We start from the raw sequence: 21,072 nt of genomic DNA on the forward strand, positions 1-21,072 counted from the left end.
ATATATATATATATATATATATATATATAAATTTAGCAAGAGTCCAATTATAAAAGTCTAAAAAATATTAAAATAAATAAAAACTGATTAAACTGAAACTAAACTATTTAATGTTAAATTCAAATATACATAATTTTATAATTTAATTTATTGATTTCTATTTAAATATTATTAAATTTTACTTTTTTAATTTAATTTGATAAAATACATTAAACTCTCTAAATCAACTCATATACACCCCTAATTAGAGCTGATAAAATAATTAATAATTTATATAAATAATATTCAGATTCAATATAAATTTAAAATAAATAATTTTAAGCTAAAAAAATATAATATCCAAACTCATTTTAATAAAATTAATCAAACCGTGATCCCTGACCTAACAAGCACTTGATTTACATGTGCGTAAAAAGCATTGGTATTATTGAATGAAATTACGGAGTTACCCCTACCATGAGAGGCCTTTCCCACCCGCCAAAATATACCCGCCACCTTCCCATTTGTAATATGGAAACAGAAAAGGGCATATTACCATTAAAAAAATAATAATAAAACAGCTGAAAAAAGGAACCATCTTTTTGGGTCAAAGACAAGAGGAGAAAACCACAGGAAATAAAAAAAAAAAATCCAACTTGGAAATTCGGAATTTAATAAATAAAATTCAAATGAACAAATGGGTTTCTTTATTTCTTTCTCTGTTTCAACTTTCAACGTACAACTATTAAAGAAAGCAAGAAAGTGCATACAGAAATGAATAAAAAAATGGATTATTAAGGCAAATGGGCCACAGGGAAGCAGAGAGCGGTTTTTGAAAGGAACAACGAAACCGCAGGAAGGTGAAGTAGTAATGTATTGTAATAATGCCTTCTCACAGATACAGATGGCTGTTTAAGCAAATTTTTTTCCCTCTTTCTGAGAAGCTGTAAAAAGTACGATCCCCTATCTGTCCCTCAACTCATTGTGTATATAAGGGTCTCATGCTTCAACCTTTTCTTCATCCCCATTTGTGAACTAATCTCCTTTCTTTGCATTCTTGCGTTTAGTGCGTTTGTTCTAGATCTGTGTTCGTTGTTTTCCTTATTCAAGCGCTCGAACATCCTGTGGGCACTGTTTCAAGGTAAAATTAATTCTTTCCATCTCAAGCAAATCTTGTTTCGTTGTTCTAGTTTGGCAAGAAATTGGCTATTATTAGTGGCATTGCGTCGTGTATTTTACTCTATATTCCTCTGGGATTTTCCTGTTGTTTTTATGCTTTAGACGGTTAGACCAATACTATAAACCGGAGAATTTGTTGGATAGATTAGTGCATTAAAAATAACGAGCTGGCTGGCTAGGCAGCAGAAAATGAAAAAATGTCTGATTTTGATGATCAAGCATCTTTATCCGTTCATCCCCATGATTGGACCCACTTATTATGCCTGCAACTTCAGTGTCCCTACACAACACCTAAACACCTGCCACCACCAGCATTACCGACTCAGCCATTTCCCCATTTCCATTTCTTTGAAAAATCTTTTCTTTGATCGTTTGTTAGCTTGATTTTCAAGTTCTATGTGCATACATTTCACATATGGCAACTGCGATGGCCCCTCTTTCTCTCTCCTATTGTTATGGTAGGTTGCATTGTTTCCTTGAGGATTAAGGTGGTCTGCAATTATGACTATTGCGTAACTTTTTTATCAGAACTACTGCTGCTTAACTTTCTTTAATTGCTTTTGTGTAGTAGAATATACTCGAAATCTTTGTACATTACCGTAATACCCTCACCCCGCAAATCTCTCTTATTACAATCTTAATCTTTATTAAAGATATTAGAAGACAATGACAAAATGATTAGAAAAAAATCCTGTGTGCCCGGCCTTTTTGTTTCCTTTTTCATTAATTTTTTTTTTTAATTCTGGGTGGTTGGATTGACATTTTTTATTTTCCCCCCGTTTCTTGCTCTTTTTCTCTATAAATTTTCACTCACTCTAGCCTTCCAATCACCCCACTCCATTGTGTTTCCCTTCTCTGTTCTCCTCTTTTGCGTTTGGTTAGTCCATTCTCTCTTTCTTTTATGTTCCTTTCTCTTTTCTTATTTTTTTTCCTAAGGTCTTTGGTTTCTGAGTGATCTGCTTTATTTGGCTTGAGTGCAAGCCTACAAGGCTTTAGAGATTTGTTTTAGACTCGTAGTTGTTTCCCCTGCTGTCTTACTCTTGCTGCTTATATAATAACCTGGCCATGCTGGTCTAGAGAAAACTATGCTGATCATGGTACTGTTAGTGTTCAAGACTTGATTAACATGTAATAGTCAGTTTGATCTCTGGTGTAAAAGTTTATATCATGAAGAAGCACAACTTGTAATGTCATGCTGCTTTTTCTTGGTGTCTATATTGTTCTTAATAGAGAGACAGATCTATTTTTGGAGTCCTCGTTTACCAGCTTAATAGTTCTCACAAGGAAAGCTTTTCTAATTTTCTAATGGTCAATTTCTTTTTCAACTTAAATGGTGGAGAAGTTCATTTCCAAATTTTCTTTCTTCTTGTCAAAACTTCTTACATATTTTGAGGATCAAAATATTTAACTTTTCCACGAGGAATTTTCTGGCTGCCTTCTTATGTTGATTCCTGCACATGTGTTCATTGGAGAGTAATTTTCTCTACTCTGCTTTATTCTTGTTGCCGGAAGTCTTTCCTTTTGGTCAATAGAAAAACAGTTCTTCCGTCTTTAATCAACCCATTTTTTAAATACGAAATTATGTTATTTCTGCTGTATTCCACAGGTCTTTTAAAAATAACCATTATTGATATTGGACCTTATCTTTATATCCGCTAATTGCAAAAGGTTCTGGTTCTGGTTCTGTTGGGCATACTTACTAAATTGTTTAATTATGTGGGCAGTTATCAATAGATCTTTAACAATTTAACAATTCTGCCCTGCATTAATTAAGACAGTATTCTTAGTTCAACAATACACTCCAATAAAATATAAAATGAAAGTGTTTGGTGAGGTGGTAGGTGTAGAATTTTTTACTCTTCTAGAATCAATGTGATTTTGTTGAGTTTTGACTTTCGGTGATTATCCGAATGCTTATATAATGGTGTTTTCAGGTTAGTTTTGTATATCTGTTGCTTATATTTGTTTCTATTTCATCTGAAGTCTTTTATTATAGATTTGCTGATCAGGAGCCATGGCTGAACGTGTTATCACTCGCGTTCACAGCTTCCGGGAACGTTTGGATGAGACACTTTCTGCTCACCGCAATGAAATTGTGGCCTTACTCTCAAGGTAATCCATTGAAAATCTTTATAAATTTTCTTCACAAAATTCTTCAATATGGAATTGGCTCTTCATTGGTGTGTAAAAGAGTAACTTGCATGGCTGTTTGTGGAGATTTTGCTCAGATATTTTTTAAAAATAAGCATATTTTTTAAAAAGAAGCATAGTTTTGTAATGATTTATAGAGTGGTCTAAACATGGTCAGAATCTTATGTATATTTCAACTATTGAAAGATCAGGCACACTGAAGACAAAGTAGTCAAGGATATAGATGCATATAGAATTATTGCTTATGATGTGACTGTTTGTATGGCAGGATTGAAGGTAAGGGAAAAGGAATTCTTCAGCATCACCAGATAATTGCTGAGTTTGAAGCAATCCCAGAAGAGAACAGAAAGAAACTATTGGATAGCGTATTTGGGGAAGTTCTGAGATCTGCACAGGTAATCTTGATCACACTCGTATCTAGTCTTCAGGTGATCTATATGGAAAGTCTTGAGGAGTTTTCTTATGTGCTTTTGTTGATTCTATAATTTTAGGAAGCAATTGTTTTGCCTCCCTGTGTTGCTTTTGCTGTGCGTCCAAGGCCTGGTGTTTGGGAGTACATTAGAGTGAACGTCCATGCCCTCGTTGTTGAGGAGTTGCGTGTTGCTGAGTATCTGCACTTCAAGGAGGAACTTGTTAATGGAAGGTAACTTTGGGGATGGATTTGAGGCTATATATTTGCTTTATTCCTCTTAATTCAGCTAATCTTAGCTTTGTTTTCTCATTTCTTTTAATTAATTATTTTTTTATCCTAATAGCATTGCTTGATCTCGTGCAGTGTCAATGGCAGTGTCAATGGCAAGTTTGTGCTAGAGTTGGACTTTGAACCATTCAATGCATCTTTCCCTCGCCCGACTCTTTCAAAGTACATTGGTAATGGTGTGGAGTTCCTTAATCGTCACCTTTCTGCAAAATTGTTCCATGACAAGGAGAGTTTGCATCCTCTGCTTGAATTTCTGAAAGTCCACTGTCACAAGGGAAAGGTATGTTCTGATTAACACAGCCAGTTTGAGCATTTTGGTTGAATTTTTGTTAGGATGACTCCTGACACATGGAAAGATTAGAACTTAAACCTGTGATTTTTGTGGTAAATATTATTTTTGCTTAGAAGCTCAAATTGTCAGGATTTTGTTAGTACTTGTAATGAAGAAATTCTTGAACATTGCTTACATAGATCCTGAGATTGTCCAGGTTGATCTCATAAAAAATTTGTTCATCTAAGTAGTTTCTTCATTTTGTTAAAGAATGTTATATCTCATTGTATCATTTGGTGTTTCTTGTACAGAGCATGATGCTGAATGACAGAATTCATAGCTTGGATTCCTTGCAATATGTTCTGAGGAAGGCAGAGGAGTATCTCACTGCACTGTCACCTGAGACTCCCTACACTCAATTCGAGCACAAGTTCCAGGAAATTGGCCTGGAGAGAGGTTGGGGTGATACTGCTGAGCGTGTTCTAGAGATGATCCGACTTCTTTTGGATCTTCTCGAGGCACCAGACCCCTGCACTCTTGAAACATTCTTGGGGAGAATCCCAATGGTCTTCAACGTTGTGATTATGTCTCCTCATGGATACTTTGCCCAAGACAACGTTTTGGGGTATCCTGACACTGGAGGCCAGGTGAGTTCACGATCATAGCCTAACATCATTTATTTTTAGGACTCTTGATTGAAGCTTTAAACTGATTTTTATGCATAATTCTTTCCACTAGGTTGTTTATATCTTGGATCAAGTCCGTGCCTTAGAGACAGAAATGCTTCATCGTATAAAGCAGCAAGGACTTGATATCACCCCTCGCATTCTTATTGTAAGTTTATTTTTTTGGAGTTTTTTGATTTAGTTTTTGTAGTTTATTATATTATTCTTTGATCTTGTCACACTAACCTTTCTGATTGTGTGCAGGTTACTAGACTTCTTCCTGATGCAGTAGGAACAACTTGTGGTCAACGTCTGGAAAAAGTATTCGGAACAGAGCATTCAGATATCCTTCGTGTACCCTTCAGAACTGAGAAGGGAATAGTTCGTAAATGGATCTCTCGATTTGAAGTGTGGCCCTATCTAGAGACCTACACTGAGGTGACATTTGATTCAACACATAGCATTTTCTTTTGGTTGCTCTAAAGTTATATTCATAACATTGTACTTTCTTTTTTTAGCTTAATATTTACCTTTTGGTATTTCAGGATGTTGCCACTGAAATTGGTAAAGAGTTGCAAGGAAAGCCTGATCTGATCATTGGAAATTACAGTGATGGAAACATTGTTGCCTCTTTGTTAGCACACAAATTAGGTGTCACAGAGGTTTGTCATTTAAGATTGTTACCAAAATCATGTTATGCTCTACTTTTTTCTTCCTACAGCAGCAATAAGAACCTCTTCTCTTTGCTATCTTTTGTAGTGTACCATTGCTCATGCCCTAGAGAAAACAAAATATCCAGAATCAGACATCTACTGGAAGAAGTTTGATGAGAAGTACCATTTTGCATGCCAGTTTACAGCTGATCTTATAGCAATGAATCATACAGATTTCATCATCACCAGCACATTCCAAGAAATTGCTGGAAGGTAATATTTTGTCTATTTGTTCTTATTTCTGTGAAATGCTTCCCTTGCATCCAACCCTTAGCATTGTTATAATTTCACCATTTCAGCAAGGACACTGTTGGTCAATATGAGAGCCACACAGCTTTCACCCTCCCAGGCCTCTACCGAGTTGTTCATGGCATTGATGTTTTTGATCCCAAATTCAATATTGTCTCCCCTGGTGCTGACATGAGCATATACTTCCCCTACACTGAGGAGAAACTAAGGTTGACCTCTTTCCATCCAGAAATCGAGGAGCTTCTCTACAGCCCTGTTGAGAATGAAGAACACTTGTGAGTTACTGTTCCTTGTTACTTTCTATTGAAATTATGTGAATAAAACAAAAACGTATGTACTAACCACTACTACTTTTTGATATTCTACAGATGTGTGCTAAAAGATCGCAACAAGCCAATTATATTCACCATGGCAAGGCTGGACAGAGTTAAGAATTTAACTGGCCTTGTAGAATGGTATGGAAAGAATGCCAAGCTTCGTGAATTGGCTAACCTTGTAGTTGTTGGTGGTGATAGAAGAAAGGAGTCTAAAGATTTGGAAGAGCAAGCTGAGATGAAGAAAATGCATGGTCTTATTGAGAAATACAACCTGAATGGCCAGTTCAGATGGATTTCTTCCCAGATGAACCGGGTGAGGAATGGGGAGCTCTACCGTTACATTTGTGACACAAAGGGTGTTTTCGTGCAGCCTGCTTTATACGAGGCTTTTGGTCTGACCGTTGTTGAGGCCATGACCTGTGGTTTGCCAACCTTTGCTACTTGCAATGGTGGCCCTGCTGAGATTATCGTGCATGGAAAATCTGGCTTCAATATTGATCCTTACCATGGTGATCAAGCTGCTGAACTCCTTGTTGACTTCTTCGAGAAGTGCAAGGTTGATCCATCTTACTGGAACAATATCTCCCATGGAGCCATGCAACGTATCCAAGAGAAGTAAGCTCATTAACTTCTGTAATCAGTATTGTTGGGCTGAGTTTGGTTAATCTATCTTCTAAATTGTTTGGTTTGATTCATAGGTATACCTGGCAAATCTACTCTCAGAGGCTATTGACACTCACTGGTGTATATGGCTTTTGGAAACATGTATCTAAGCTTGACCGACTTGAGAGCAAGCGCTACCTTGAAATGTTCTATGCCCTGAAGTACCACAAATTGGTAAATTTCCTCCTGCAGTTTCCAAGCTTGAAGCTTTTCTTTTCACCATCTGTCTGGAAATGTTTACTCAATACTTATTTCTTGTTTCATGAAATTTCAGGCTGAATCTGTTCCTCTAACTGTTGAGGATTAGGTGGAACCACATAACTTAAGAGAGCCTTGTTTCAAGCGGGAAGTTTCGGAGTTGTGAAGAATAATGGTCATTTCACAAATGTGATTGGACAAGAAGGAATTTCCATTGCTTCATTTTGTTATTTTAATGTTATTTTCCCTTTACCTTTTGCGGCATTTTTTGAACTTTGGCTACTGAGCCTCTTTCATGAATTGCAGTAAAGATTGTCTCGTTGCTTCATCTTTTGTCTACTTCCATTTGGTACTACTTTTCTTGGTCCGAACATTTTTCTTTATGGGTTTCTAGGATCAAATCTGTAAACATGAAAATACATCCAAGTTAGGGTTAATGATCTATGAAACAAATGAAATTTACTTGCATTAAGCCAATATCATATTCATAGAACCAATCAAAAGTGTAGCCTCAGATGACAAAATTCCTTGGATAACCAATATAATTGGAATGCGGTGATCTTTTTATAAAGAAGATTTCACCCATATAATCAGGGCCCAATCCAAGCCTCTATGTTGCATCTGTCATATGAAATAAATTTTATAATTTCATTTGCTAATGGATTTGTAAATTTAAAATAGTAAAATTAAAATGTGAATTTAATACTTAAATTCTTTTTTTTAATAAATAATTAAATTCTAGGCAAGAATTTCCCCTCACTAAAATGTTAAAAAGTCTCCTCTCTTTTCTACTGCTTGAATTTTTTCCCACCATAAAAGAATGGCGATCATTTTCAAGAATTCATCTTCACCTTCCAAGAATTCAACAAGAACCCGTCAAAAGACTGCTGTACTCTTAGTCTTTTTTACCCTGACAACACTTCTCCTAGCTTCATTCTTCAGAGAATCCTTTCTTGGTTCCAAAGGACAAGAAGGATCAACCGACCCTGCGTCTGCAACTCCGATTCCACATCCTATTGTCAGCAGTGCTTGTAGCAGAACTTTCTATCCTTCTTTGTGCCTCACTACCCTCTCTTCCATTCCCGCTTCCAAGAATTCCATTACCTTCCTCTATATTCTTGAATCTACGATGGATGCGGTTGAGAAATCTGTAACCAGCGCAAGAACGCACGTTTTGGGTCTCTTCACCTTCCAGGATTTGATTTCCCAGGAGGAGAATGCGCTAAAAGATTGTGTGGAGATGTTAGATCAAACCCTTTATGAACTTGGACTAGCCATGGATGATCTGCACGATTTCCCTGCACCCATACGTCATCTCCATTTATTGTATGCTAATATCAAGACCCTACTTAGTGCAGCCATGACGAATCAGAATACATGCATTGATGGGTTCTCTGATTTGGATGAATCTGCTTTTGAGAATCACAAGGATCTGAAAGTGAAGCTCCACCACTTGTTTACCCCAGTAACTCGCATGATCAGCAACTGTTTGTCCATAGTCACATACATGGAAGCCATAAACGAGAGTGGAATTTTTAATGATCAGCAGATGTTTGTTAAAAAGATTTTGCCGAATAGGTTTCCAGCATGGATGACATCTAGTGACAGGATTTTAATGGAAAGAAGGCGAAATATGAGGCCTAACATTACTGTTGCTAGTGATGGGAGTGGTGATTATCGCCTGATTAGTGAGGCAATAAAGATGGCACCAAAAAGAAGCAGGCACAGGTTTGTGATCAAGATCAAGGCAGGAGTGTACGACGAGACTGTGGAAATATCCAGGGAGAAGATTAACATCATGCTGATAGGAGATGGAATGACCAAAACCATAATCAGAGGGTCTAAAAACTTTGTTGATGGGTTTTCCACCTTTGATTCTGCTACCTTAAGTATGCACTTCTTTGTAAAATTTCTAGCTAGTAACCTTTTAGTTGATAGATATTGCTTGCCGAGTCATTTACATTGCATCTTCTTTTTTTTTTTTTCAGCTGTAACAGGGGACAAATTCCTAGCCAGGGACATGACAATAATGAACACAGCAGGTCCACATAAATATCAGGCAGTTGCTGCGAGAGTGACCTCTAATTCTGCCTTTTATCGATGCAATTTCAGCTCATATCAGGATACACTTTTTGCTCATTCACTTCGCCAATTCTACCGTGAATGTACAATCCAAGGCACGATTGACTTTATTTTTGGAAATGCAGCTGCAATTTTCCAAAACTGTCTGATACTTGTTCGCAAACCAATCCCTGGTCAAAGTAATATGATCACTGCTCAAGGCAGGAGAGACCCAAATCAGAACACTGGTTTCTCATTGCAAAATTGCACCATTCTTGCTGCAGCAGATTTGAAAGCGGCGAAAAGGCAACATATTTCCACTTTCTTGGGTAGGCCTTGGGGAAACTACTCAAGGACTATGGTGATGAAGAGTTATTTAGGGGACCTGATACACCCACAGGGCTGGTACAAATGGGATAACTACAGCACTTTAGATACAGTAGAGTATATTGAGCACTTGAACTATGGACCAGGCTCCAACACAAGGCATAGAGTTACTTGGGGAGGCTATAACAAGAACTGCAGTGAAGACATAGCCAGGCAGTTCACAGTGGGCAAATTCTTACACGAAGCAGATCATTGGTTAGAGTCCACAGGATTTCCACTCTTTACTGGTTCATAATGAATGTCAGATTTAGCGAGACAGAAATGCTATGCACATATTAGATGTTACCACATAATTTTGTATTAGGCTGCTTTGCTTTTCCATTTTTAGTGAAAAATTTCAGTGTCATCCCGTGAATTCAATTGTAAGATTTAAGAATAGAATCACCATTGGACTTCACATTAGAGTTTAGCATATCAATTTTAAAATCTCTTTTAATAATGAATTTCCATTCAAAAGTATAAGAGCTATAAGCTCAAGCCAAAGCGTAACCCAGTCATTATATGTGACCTATTTATTTATTAATTTATTATTGAAAACAGCCATTATATGTGATTTATTAACAATAAAATCTATAAGGCTCTATATTGCAGAAACAAAACCAACCAATATAACAAATGGGCAACAAAGGCTGCTAAAAAAAAGCACCTTTAGCTATGGAAAAATTCATCGCTAAAGGCCTAAAATCCATTGCTAACCCTTTGTTTGGATAAATGAAATGGAGAGAAAAAAAAAAGGAAAATAAATGTGATTTCACAAATTTATTTTACCCTTTTGTTTCGATAAATGAAATGGAAAGAGAAAAGGAAAATATATGTGATTTCACAAATTTCTTTTGTTTGGATAGCAAATAGATAAGAGAAATGAGGAGAAAGAAAAGGAAATTATATTCCCCAGTCAAAAGGCCCTTTCTAGCCTCTCTGAAATAGTTTAATAATCATATAAGCTTTTATCAATTCGTTTGATTCATTTAAGCCCTTAAGAATATTCAAAAAATAGTAATAAAGCCCAGACAGATTTTTCTTAAACTAATCAAATAAGTCCAAAAAACATCACATGCACGTCACGTAACAAACAGACATCAATAGCTCTCTTCCTCTCCCCTTCACCTCTTACTTTTCCTTTTCGTTATTCTGACTTTTGTCTTCCCTACCTCTTCTTCTCGCTCCTTTTTACTTTACCTTTAAAACAGCTTGCGATCCCAGCAACTTCCTTGGCGATGATATTCTTGATACAATGGTGTTAATGCTATTGAATGGGTTCAGGGGGAGAAAGTTACGTTGTTCACCATTGAAGGACTTGTTCAAATCGGAGGCTCTGGTGTTCTGTGGACATCTTTTGTTTTTACCCCCCTTGAATGCATGCTGTGTAGATACAGTGAGGAAGCCTATGATGATGAATTAAAGGACTTAAAGTTATTTTGGGACACTTCAAGGATATTGAGAATGGTTGAAAATTATTCAAAAAATGAATAGAGTGAAAAATAGGGTTAGATTGCTTTAAAAGGGAAAAATTGAATTGGATCAATTTGAGCAATTTGATCAAGCCATGCACCAAAATCTCTAAGAGCCAAGAAAGCAATGAATTAGGCTTGATTAATGACCAACCACACTAGACTGCACTCTAAGCCTAATTGGGATAGGATAATCAAAATAGAAAGTGGGCTTTAATTGAATTGGGCTTTATTATCTTCAAAATTAATTAAATATTAATTAAAACGATAAATAAAATAATTTTGGTTAGCCATTATCTTAGGCCAGTGGAAATTGGAGATAATAATTTAATTTCAATTAAATATTATCAACTTAATCTTATCACACTAGCCATTAGTTTTCTGATAAATACCTATCCTCAGAGAAATAAAATCAACTCTGAATGAAAATATTCTAAATTAATTAGAACACTCCCTCAAGTCTCATCTGCTGAGCCCTAGCTAATTAGTGTATTAGGTTTACTTTAGGTCTCCTTTTAACCTCTGATTGCATCTTTATTATTCCAAATCTAATTTTCATCATTCCAAAGTGTCTTTAGGTGTTCTGGAAGGCCTCTGATCCAAAAATTAAAACACCAAAGCAAGATAAATGAGTGTAAATAAGATAGGATGATGATTAAATGGTGGAGTTGGCCAAGGATTCCAACTTGGTCAAAATTGGATCAAATTGGGAGTTTGATTTTAATCAGTGTTCTTATCTTAATTGAACATGAACCTTATCTTATCTTTGTCTTCTTTTTTTTCATTATCCTAATTAATTAGTTATTTATTTTGTTATTTCAAGGCCTCCTAGATGAGGTTAATGGGCCTAAGGCCTTATAATAGTTGTAGGATCTTTTTTTATGGATTGTAAAAGGCCATTTTAAAGTTTAACTTCTATTATCCTCCTCATTTCTTTAGTTATAGGACTTAAATTTTTTTTTTTGTGGACTTTAAATTACTTTAATTTGTTTTTGAAAATATTGAATTGAACCTTTGGTATGTAATTGAGTTTTAGTAAAGATGCATATAGAGAAATATGGTAATAAAAGGTCTAAGTACGCAACCTGGAAACCAAGGCATGCTTAGGAACACCCTTCCATGCATGGTATGATTAATAAGCACTTAATGATCTTTATATAATCCAACATGTTCACATGTTAGGGCAAGATAGTAAATAAGATAATTCTTTTTACTTATAAATATCACATGATGGGACTTCTATGCGCATATATATGCATGTTATTTTTTTGAATGGTTGAATATTAATGTTTGTGCAACTTTAGACTTGCAGTAATGTTCTAAGAAAAGTCCAGGTGTTAGGCAACCTCTTCAGAAGAGCGTTAATATCTAAGTTTTGTATCCACTATCTCGAACCTAGGCTATTGGGTTTATGGTAAAAAAAAGATAATGGATCTCTACAAGGGACAAGTTGCCACCCACATTTTTTTTTATGAATTTATCTCGATTATTATCCGAGTGGCGACTCCTTTACTCCATTTTTGTAGCGTTAATATCTAAGTTTTGTGATAGTGTTATAGAAAGATGATGCTAAACTAAATTCAAGGGTCCCACAAGTTCCATGGCTAATCAATTTTCATATAAGAAACAAGGCAGGTCAAAAACTTCTTTGAGATTTCAAAGATTTCAGAAGAGCGATTATATAGACCCAAAACAGGGCATATTTTTGCATTTTCTCATTCACTTGAGATGCTACACTATTGTAGTAATCAAAATCTTCAAATTTGATCTTCCATTTTAGCCTTCTACTTACCTTTGGATACTGTATTATTTGATTTTAAGCACTATTATTTGCGCTACATTTTTGCCAACCTCTTCATTGTTGGTTTCTGGTTTAATTCTCTTTGCTTTTTGTTTTGAAAAATGGGCAGAGTTAGGATTGCTGATATGCTCTTTTCAGTTTTTATTTTGCTTGCTGTTATTTTCTCTTTTAAGTAAAGTTTTCATTCATAGTAGGTTTGTTTTCTTGAGTTGAATGTTTAAGGCTGGCACATGATTTTGTATTAATTAACCCTTTGTTTGATGTCCCCTTTCTTCTCTTTCCATTAATAAAACTTTTTCTTGTTTACATATTAAAAGTGATGTTGTCTAAGAATAGGGTATTTAAAATATGTTTTTTTTTCATTGATGAAACTTTAAAAATTATAAAGATTATTTGGATTCAATGATCCCACTTAGCTGCATAAGATGGTGGAGTTCTCCTACTGCAGCAAAAGAAAGGAGCAATTGTATTTCATTAAATAAAATGTAAATTTTTATGGAGAGTTGACAGTATTAAGTTGGGACTTTTTTATACCTCCTTTTATTATTATTCTTAAGAACTTAAATGGACCAAACTGATTAATCAGAACTTTATATAACTATTAGACTATTTCACATGGGGGGCATTAAAGGGCCTTTTGCCTACTCCCCAAATTTCTTTTATTAAACTAAAATATTTCTCTCAAAATTAGAAGTGAAATGGAGGGAATTAGAGATAATTAAATATTATTTATATTAAAATTACTTAAATATCATTAACGTCATATATAATAAAATCACAACTCATGACAATTAAGTAATTCCATTGGAGGAGAAATTCTATTTCTTCTCTATTTTAGTAAGGTATCCAAAGAATAAAAAAGAAATTTTCTTTTCTTTTTCTCTTTTTTTTTCTTTAATTTCTCCTCGTTTCCTTTGCCTAATTAAAAATTCAAACAAAAGGTAAAGCTAATTTTGGTTATTTGTAAAACCCAATAGATAATTTTGTTATTCATTACTAACTCAATCTCTTATCTATATAAATTTTTCACAATAATCTATCTTTTATCTAAAATTTGGAAAAACCACTTTAAATTTATCTCTAATATTTTATAAATAAAAAATAATGATTTTTCTATAACTAAAATTATATTATAACTTTTTTATAATTAAAATTAAATAATTATTTAAAAAAATATTATTTGCAATGATACAAAATTAATCATATTATTTTAGAATAAACAAATTACACATATTGAAAAAAATTTAAATAATATAAGTTTTAAAACATATTTTATAATAATTTTTTAATGTTGAAAAATATGAAAAATTTTTAAATTAGAAATTTTTTATTATTATTAACAAGTAAACACATTTTTCATAATTTTTTATTATTTTTTTATAAAAAATAAAAGTAAAAAACTGTTTTTCACAAATAAATAATCCCTAAGAAGTTAGGTTATCTATTACCACCTACAGCCATATCTTGTGGGAGAAGTTGCCTTTTCTTCTATATGGAGTAAATACGTACAACCACACTTGGGCTGGATATGGTGAAAGAAAAAAAAAAAACTATAAATTCTGTTAAGAAAAATTGATGAACAAAAAAACTTATAGGTGATTATAAGCATTAGTTATGTGTTTGATTAAAGTGTTAATAAACGGTTAATGTATTTAATTAAAAAATAGCTTATAATTATATTTGTTATTAAAATAATTAAAAAGATATTAAATGAGATTTATAATAAAATTTTAGAAATTAATTAAGGATAACATTGCAAAATATTTGATTGAACTAGCTTGTAAGTATTAAAAAGAAAAATTTAATCTTTTCAACTTATTTTTCTTCTTTAGTCTATTTTTGAACTTATAAACTGATCAGTTTATAAATTAAAACAAATACTCTCTTAATATTGTACAATTTAATTATCTCAAATGCCAATTAGATGTACTGTTTTTATAGCAGTAAGTTTAATAAAATAAAATAAAATCTTAATTAAATAGGTCGGTGGTATGCTCAAACCTAAATTAGAAAAATTATATAATGAAATCAATATATCTATAATGGTTTTATTGTAATCATTTATTATGGTGTGTCTCACTATAATCAACGATTGGTTTTACCAAATAAAAATTCGACTGCACTGAAAGTCTCCTCTTACCTAAACTTTTCTCAAAAAAAACTAAATAAAATAAAATATAATATAAATCTCAACGACTAATAAGATTACTTAGATGACTATTTAAAAAATTAAAATGCAAAAATCTATAAAACTATACCTCTAAAATCTTGCAGATATTGTGAAAACTAAATCCACCCGTGATTGAATTAAATTCCAACAAAATAGCTTAATCCAAAATCTGATAAGATCTCATCTACATATAGATAATTGAAATTATTTGAATGATGAGATGTGCTGTCGCCTGAATATGCCTAATTTTAGAGGATGATGTTGTCTCTTATCCAATATTTATATCATTTCTTAATTCTTATCATATAAAAGCCTCCTAGGCAGGCATAACAACAGCTACAATCAAGAATCAACTCCTTTGAAAGAATGTCAAATCGTTGGATTGGTAGTATTCTTCTCACTACGACTTTAGCTCTGCTGGGTTCATACATTTGCTATGCAACTACAGTTGAATATGATGCGAAAGCCATTATCATCAATGGCCAACGAAAACTTATTCTATCTGGGTCAATTCACTACCCTCGCAGCACCCCTCAGGTATTGGAAAATCTTGACAGTGCTGTGTTTGATTATTAAAAGTTTTAATGTATTTGTGTTCCATTTTGCTTGCAGATGTGGCCGGATTTAATTCAGAAGGCAAAGGACGGTGGCCTTGATGCTATCGAAACATATATCTTTTGGAATGCCCATGAGCCTCGCCGTCGTCAGGTGAGAAATTTGTTCATAAAAATTGCCAGAATATTAAGCCTCAGAAACTGTCTCTGACTAACCTGTTCTCTCTCTTTGATGCTGTGTGGCACAGTATAACTTTGCAGGCAACCTGGATTTCATAAAGTTTTTCCAGCTAGTTCAAGAAGCAGGACTCTATGGCATTCTTCGTATTGGTCCTTACGCCTGTGCTGAATGGAATTATGGGTAAATCTTATAATTCCTTCTTTTATGAATCCTTTCAACTGAAAAACAAATATAAGCATGTCTTTCTATTGCTTGGCAGAGGCTTCCCTGTGTGGCTACACAATATTCCAGGGATTAAATTAAGGACAGACAATGAGATTTACAAGGTCACAATATATTAGCCTCCATGCATTTTCATTTCATCTACTGTTTCTGCCTGCAATATTCTGATAAAGACCATTTTCATGTACAGAACGAAATGCAGATCTTTACCTCCAAAATTGTGAACATGACCAAAGAAGCTAAGCTCTTTGCAGTACAAGGAGGACCAATAATTCTAGCACAGGTTTGTACAAACAGTCTCTTTTTTTTTAATTATCTTTTGGCTACATCTTTATTGACATGCATATTTGAACATTACAGATCGAGAATGAATATGGAAACATTATGGGTCCCTATGGAGAAGCAGGGAAATCATATGTTCAATGGTGTGCTCAAATGGCTTTAGCCCAAAATATTGGGATACCCTGGATTATGTGCCAGCAAGCTGATGCCCCACCATCTGTGGTACCCATATATACTTATTTTCATCTGGGTTTTTTAGCTTTCAAACTTGTTTTTTCAGCAGGATATATGATTTCTTCTTACAGATTAACACATGCAATGGATTCTACTGTGATCAATTTTGGCCAAATAATCCTAATAGCCCCAAAATGTGGACTGAGAACTGGACTGGATGGTTAGTTTCCTTTCTTTTTTTCTTTGTTTTACTTTACTTTCCAGATTAAAATGATTGAACTCAGAGTACTAAGACATCCAAACATGTGTTGTAGGTACAAGAAATGGGGAGAAAAAAACCCACATAGAACAGCTGAAGATGTTGCATATGCAGTTGCACGCTTTTTTCAATATGGTGGCACCTTGCAGAATTATTATATGGTCCAAACCCATATCATATCTCAAATTTATTTTTACTTTTCTTTTCATTAAAAAATTTATTAATCTTCCCTCCCTTAATTTCAGTATCATGGGGGAACCAACTTTGGACGTTCCTCAGGAGGTCCATTCATTGCAACATCATATGATTATGATGCACCACTGGATGAGTATGGTAATTACAATTTGCCATTTTCTGAAACAATTTAATGAAAAGATATATCTCCGTACATAACATGTCAGTGAACAATATTTTTAAAATTTCTTGCAGGGAATTTGAATCAGCCCAAGTGGGGACACCTCAAGAACCTGCATGCAGCTATAAAATTAGGGGAGAAGATTCTGACTAGTAATAACAGCTCGGCGGTTACCAAGAAGTTTATGGATGGTGGGGTTGAGGTATGAGTGGTGAATTGATCTATATTTATATGATCTATGCATGTCAATTGTCAAATTCAGAATAATTAAAAGAGAAACTTATAAATATTAGTTTGGTGAATCAGCTTACAACATACACCAACAATGCTACTGGGGAGAGATTCTGTTTCTTGAGCAATACAAAAACTGAAGATGCTACTGTTGATTTGCAACAAGATGGCAACTACTCTGTACCTGCCTGGTCAGTTAGTATCCTCCAAGGTTGCAACAAGGAAATTTTCAACAGTGCAAAGGCAAGACCAATTAATTGAATTCACCTTTTTTATTTTGGATTATTTACTCACTGTTATAAATTTCTTCACACTAGTATATTCTGTGATGTTTAAATCTGCAGGTTAATGTTCAGACCTCTTTGATGGTAAACAAAATACACGAGAATGATAGAAGTCATAAGCTATCCTGGAAGTGGGCTCCAGAGTTCATTAAAGACACTCTTTATGGCATTGGAAGATATATAGAGAACAGGCTTCTTGAACAAAAAGCAGCAACTTCTGATGAAAGTGACTACTTATGGTACATGACTAGGTAATAATTTCATAGGAAATTCTGACCCATAGTAGGATGCACATGAATTAGTCTCACATGATTGTATCTTGAATATATGATAACCGATGCTTTTCCTCATTTTCCATATATCTGTCGAATGCAGGGTTGACAACAAAGCAACAACCCAGAGGAACGTGACCTTGCGTGTGAAATATTCAGGGCAGGTCATTTATGCCTATGTCAATCAGAAGCTTATAGGTAAAACATTCTGGTGCTGTTTCATCCAAATTAATCTCCAGGTCCAGGATAATTCATGATAATCAGTGCACTACATTTTACACTTCTGGAAAACCAGGTTCTCAATCAGGATACGTTTTCACATTCGAGAAACCTGCTCTGCTCAAGCCTGGACCAAACATCATAACTTTGCTCAGTGTTACAGTTGGATTGCAGGTGTTAAGTCTAACTATAGAATTAATAAGAACAGAATGTTACAGTCTGATTTCAGTTTCAATGCATGCTCACATGTTATTGTTTGTCCAGAATTATGGTGAATTTTTTGATGAGGGGCCTGAGGGCATAGCAGGAGGCCCTGTTCAGTTAATTGATGGAATTGGAAACACCACCACTGATTTATCATCAAACCGATGGGTGTACAAGGTCAGTAATGTTTCAACTTGTATTCTCATATACCCTTGTCTATAAAATCAATTGACGAATCATTATTTTATTAATTATTGGACCAAAGATTGGATTGAATGGTGAGGCACTACGACTCCACGACCCATATTCTCCCTATAGAAAAATCTTCAAGAGCTCCGCTAAACTTCCGGTTGGGACAGCCATGACTTGGTACAAGGTATTATCTATCTCCATCCTCGATTTACAGTTGTGTGTCATGCCATTCAATTGATTTGGAATTGTATCTGCTGTGAATAGACCACCTTCCAGGCTCCCTCAGGAACGGACCCTGTAGTGTTGGACTTGCAAGGCATGGGCAAGGGTCATGCATGGGTGAATGGGAATAGCCTGGGCCGCTTCTGGCCAACTCGGACTGCCGATCCCAATGGATGCGGAGGCACATGTGATTACCGAGGCAAATATAAAGCGGACAAATGCTTGAGCAACTGTGGAAATCCTACTCAAAGATGGTAATTAATATGGATATGATAATTCATCTGGTTAATTAGTTACTGATAAAACGATCAAATTGTGAAAATTAAGATTTGCATCATCAGGTACCATGTCCCAAGATCATTCCTCAAAAAGCGGAAAAACACATTGATTTTGTTCGAGGAAGTAGGCGGAAACCCCTCAGGAGTGTCTTTCCAAATTGTCACAGCTGAAACAATATGTGGGAACGCATATGAAGGAAGCACATTACAACTATCATGCTCTGGTGGGCGAATCATCAGGGATATTCAATTTGCCAGCTTCGGCAACCCACAGGGCACTTGCGGCTCATTCCAGAAGGGTGATTTTGAAGCCACTGGCAGCGTTTCTATGGTGGAAAAGGTGAGAATGCAAATATCAACATTTCATAAAGGCACTGATATAATTACAATTGATTCATTCATTTTTGTTTTTTTTCACGTTCTGAAATTGCAGGCATGCGTCGGGAAAGTTAGTTGTTTCCTGAATGTGACACAAGCAACATTTGGAGTGAACAGCTGTGGCAATACCAACAGATTGGCGGTGCAAGCTGCTTGCATGGGATATAGTGACAGCGAGGCTGCAAATAAAGATGGGTTCAACCCCAAGAAGTCTTTTTTTCGTCATAGCAAGACACCCAATTGATAGTGAAAACCCCCGTCTTCCCATGCTTCTTGAAATCGTGGTGAAAGGCGTCGCCACCACGCTAAGGGTGGCGTGATGGCATTCAACGGGCGTATGATAATGCTCATTATTATTAACTTGTTAAAGGATGTAAATTTTAAATCCTAAACTAAAGAATTGCTGTGTCGCACATAAAGTAAAACAGGGCGAACATGAATTTTATATCTGTAGGACCCTGTACAAGGTAGAAGATTTCTTTATAATTTTCCTTTAACAATACGATCTCTATTCTCTACTAAGCACAAACGTACAAAATTCTTACCTTCCGGCACTGTTACTCCGTATGAACTCTACGAGGAACGAACCTTGCAAGTCGGTGGATTAAAGAAGATAAAGCGGGGTAAAAAAAAAATCTATTAATGTGCGCCACATGCAATCCTGTCCACACTTTCTATTCCATGCTCTGTAGCAGGCAAATAAACCTTTTCACGCAGTTCTGTGGACTCCTCGAACAACCCAGACGCCGGCACACGAGAACTCAAATCCTGTGATGCCATTGTCTCAGAAACCTTCCGCGAGTGCCTAAACGCAGCCTCCCGAATCTGCAACGGAGAAAGGTCTGTGGACGAAGGAATATCCGGCGGATTCATTGGGAAATTGAGAGTCACAGAAGGTCCACGTAGGCAAAAAAGAGCAGCGTCGTAGGCTCTAGCAGCTTCCTCTGCAGTATTGTAGGAGCCCAGCCATATCCTCCCTCTGCTATTGGGTTGTCGTATCTCCGCTACCCATTTACCCCATTTCCTCATCCTCACCCCCTTATATCCCCCATCTCTTCTCACCCCGCTCTGTCTCACCATACTCTCTGTATTTTGGCTTCCCGTATAGAACGGAGAAAGTACAGCGTTGGTTGTGCTATAAAGGGCGAGACGAGGACAAGCAGGAGACGTAACGAGTAATGAGTAGAGCTGGTGGGGGCTTGTACGTGTGCCACGTGAACGGGAAAAGGTGCAGAACCTGAGCCGTAGGATAAGGATTGAGATTTAATTAGGAAGTTACACGTGGCTGTTGTAAAGGTAACCACGTGGGAACGAACACGTGGATCATAGAAGATGTTTTGATGAAGGATCAGTGGACATTTCAAGAACGTCAGCAGTTGGTGGTGTTGTTGGGCGGTCACGGGTGTTGATTCTCGGCGGAATTTTGAAGGTAGGTCTCCATCACTTTTTACCTATTATATAATTTTTATTTTCAAAAAATTAATTTTTAAATTAAAAAAATCTTTATTTTAAATATAAAAATATATAAAAAAGAAGTTATTTAAATTAAATTATTATAAAATTTAAGAAAATTTAAAATTTAAAATAATAATTTATATTCACGAGTTATAAATAGATCATATTAACCTACATTATATAACATAAAAATAATTGAATTAAATATGATATGTTTAATTAATTGTATCAAGTATGAAGATGCTCAATCGTAACATAAATATCATAGACCCTCACTTTTTATTAAAATATTTTATATTATAAATATTTAAATTAATTCCTAATAAATTTAATTTTTAAAATTTTTTATCAATAA

At 35.1% G+C, this 21,072-nt stretch overlaps 4 protein-coding genes across 8 annotated transcripts; 3 read left to right on the forward strand and 1 right to left on the reverse strand.

Moving 5' to 3' along the window:
• Positions 1-883: 883 nt before the first annotated feature.
• Positions 884-7,413, forward strand: LOC110644580 (sucrose synthase). Of its 5 annotated transcripts, none has more exons than XM_021797431.2 (14): positions 884-1,120; positions 3,155-3,270; positions 3,578-3,704; positions 3,801-3,952; positions 4,085-4,289; positions 4,592-4,927; positions 5,019-5,114; positions 5,210-5,383; positions 5,491-5,607; positions 5,705-5,871; positions 5,958-6,182; positions 6,276-6,839; positions 6,923-7,061; positions 7,162-7,413. In XM_021797431.2, the coding sequence occupies exons 2-14, from the start codon at positions 3,173-3,175 to the stop codon at positions 7,192-7,194; spliced, it is 2,433 nt and encodes an 810-aa protein (XP_021653123.2). In that variant the 5' UTR covers positions 884-1,120; positions 3,155-3,172; the 3' UTR covers positions 7,195-7,413. The 5 variants fall into 5 exon arrangements, with proteins under 5 accessions (XP_021653123.2, XP_021653124.2, XP_021653125.2 ...); XM_021797432.2 differs by having other exon boundaries at positions 885-1,120; positions 3,142-3,270; XM_021797433.2 differs by lacking the exon at positions 884-1,120 and adding an exon at positions 1,890-2,035.
• A 372-nt stretch (positions 7,414-7,785) lies between these two features.
• LOC110644582 (pectinesterase) lies at positions 7,786-9,930 on the forward strand. The gene is made up of 2 exons (XM_021797435.2): positions 7,786-8,974; positions 9,074-9,930. Exons 1-2 carry the CDS (start codon positions 7,906-7,908, stop codon positions 9,766-9,768), a joined length of 1,764 nt encoding a protein of 587 aa, XP_021653127.2. The 5' UTR covers positions 7,786-7,905; the 3' UTR covers positions 9,769-9,930.
• Positions 9,931-15,256: 5,326 nt separating this feature from the next.
• LOC110644584 (beta-galactosidase) lies at positions 15,257-19,764 on the forward strand. Its single transcript, XM_021797437.2, has 19 exons — positions 15,257-15,492; positions 15,568-15,663; positions 15,758-15,870; positions 15,950-16,016; positions 16,103-16,195; positions 16,273-16,416; positions 16,500-16,588; positions 16,683-16,788; positions 16,873-16,960; positions 17,057-17,184; positions 17,289-17,456; positions 17,558-17,748; positions 17,873-17,967; positions 18,065-18,162; positions 18,253-18,369; positions 18,458-18,568; positions 18,649-18,860; positions 18,948-19,224; positions 19,318-19,764. Exons 1-19 carry the CDS (start codon positions 15,322-15,324, stop codon positions 19,504-19,506), a joined length of 2,553 nt encoding a protein of 850 aa, XP_021653129.2. The 5' UTR covers positions 15,257-15,321; the 3' UTR covers positions 19,507-19,764.
• LOC110644583 (ethylene-responsive transcription factor ERF018) lies at positions 19,678-20,377 on the reverse strand. Its single transcript, XM_021797436.2, has one exon. It carries the CDS (start codon positions 20,340-20,342, stop codon positions 19,902-19,904), a length of 441 nt encoding a protein of 146 aa, XP_021653128.1. The 5' UTR covers positions 20,343-20,377; the 3' UTR covers positions 19,678-19,901.
• Between the last annotated feature and the right edge of the window lie 695 nt (positions 20,378-21,072).

Source organism: Hevea brasiliensis, chromosome 4, assembly GCF_030052815.1.
Source record: "Hevea brasiliensis isolate MT/VB/25A 57/8 chromosome 4, ASM3005281v1, whole genome shotgun sequence".
NCBI classification, from domain to species: domain Eukaryota; kingdom Viridiplantae; phylum Streptophyta; class Magnoliopsida; order Malpighiales; family Euphorbiaceae; genus Hevea; species Hevea brasiliensis.

Excerpts from the sequence above, each read along its gene's own strand:
- LOC110644580 (XM_021797431.2), top strand. The coding sequence starts at position 3,173 with ATGGCTGAACGTGTTATCACTCGCGTTCACAGCTTCCGGGAACGTTTG. Across the intron at positions 3,953-4,084 it reads GAGGAACTTGTTAATGGAAG|TGTCAATGGCAGTGTCAATG; the intron begins GTAACTTTGGGG and ends GATCTCGTGCAG. Across the intron at positions 7,062-7,161 it reads CCCTGAAGTACCACAAATTG|GCTGAATCTGTTCCTCTAAC; the intron begins GTAAATTTCCTC and ends ATGAAATTTCAG.
- LOC110644583 (XM_021797436.2), bottom strand. The coding sequence starts at position 20,342 with ATGGTGAGACAGAGCGGGGTGAGAAGAGATGGGGGATATAAGGGGGTG.
- LOC110644584 (XM_021797437.2), top strand. The coding sequence starts at position 15,322 with ATGTCAAATCGTTGGATTGGTAGTATTCTTCTCACTACGACTTTAGCT. Across the intron at positions 16,961-17,056 it reads TGCACCACTGGATGAGTATG|GGAATTTGAATCAGCCCAAG; the intron begins GTAATTACAATT and ends AATTTCTTGCAG. Across the intron at positions 17,185-17,288 it reads TTATGGATGGTGGGGTTGAG|CTTACAACATACACCAACAA; the intron begins GTATGAGTGGTG and ends TTGGTGAATCAG.
- LOC110644582 (XM_021797435.2), top strand. The coding sequence starts at position 7,906 with ATGGCGATCATTTTCAAGAATTCATCTTCACCTTCCAAGAATTCAACA. Across the intron at positions 8,975-9,073 it reads CTTTGATTCTGCTACCTTAA|CTGTAACAGGGGACAAATTC; the intron begins GTATGCACTTCT and ends TTTTTTTTTCAG.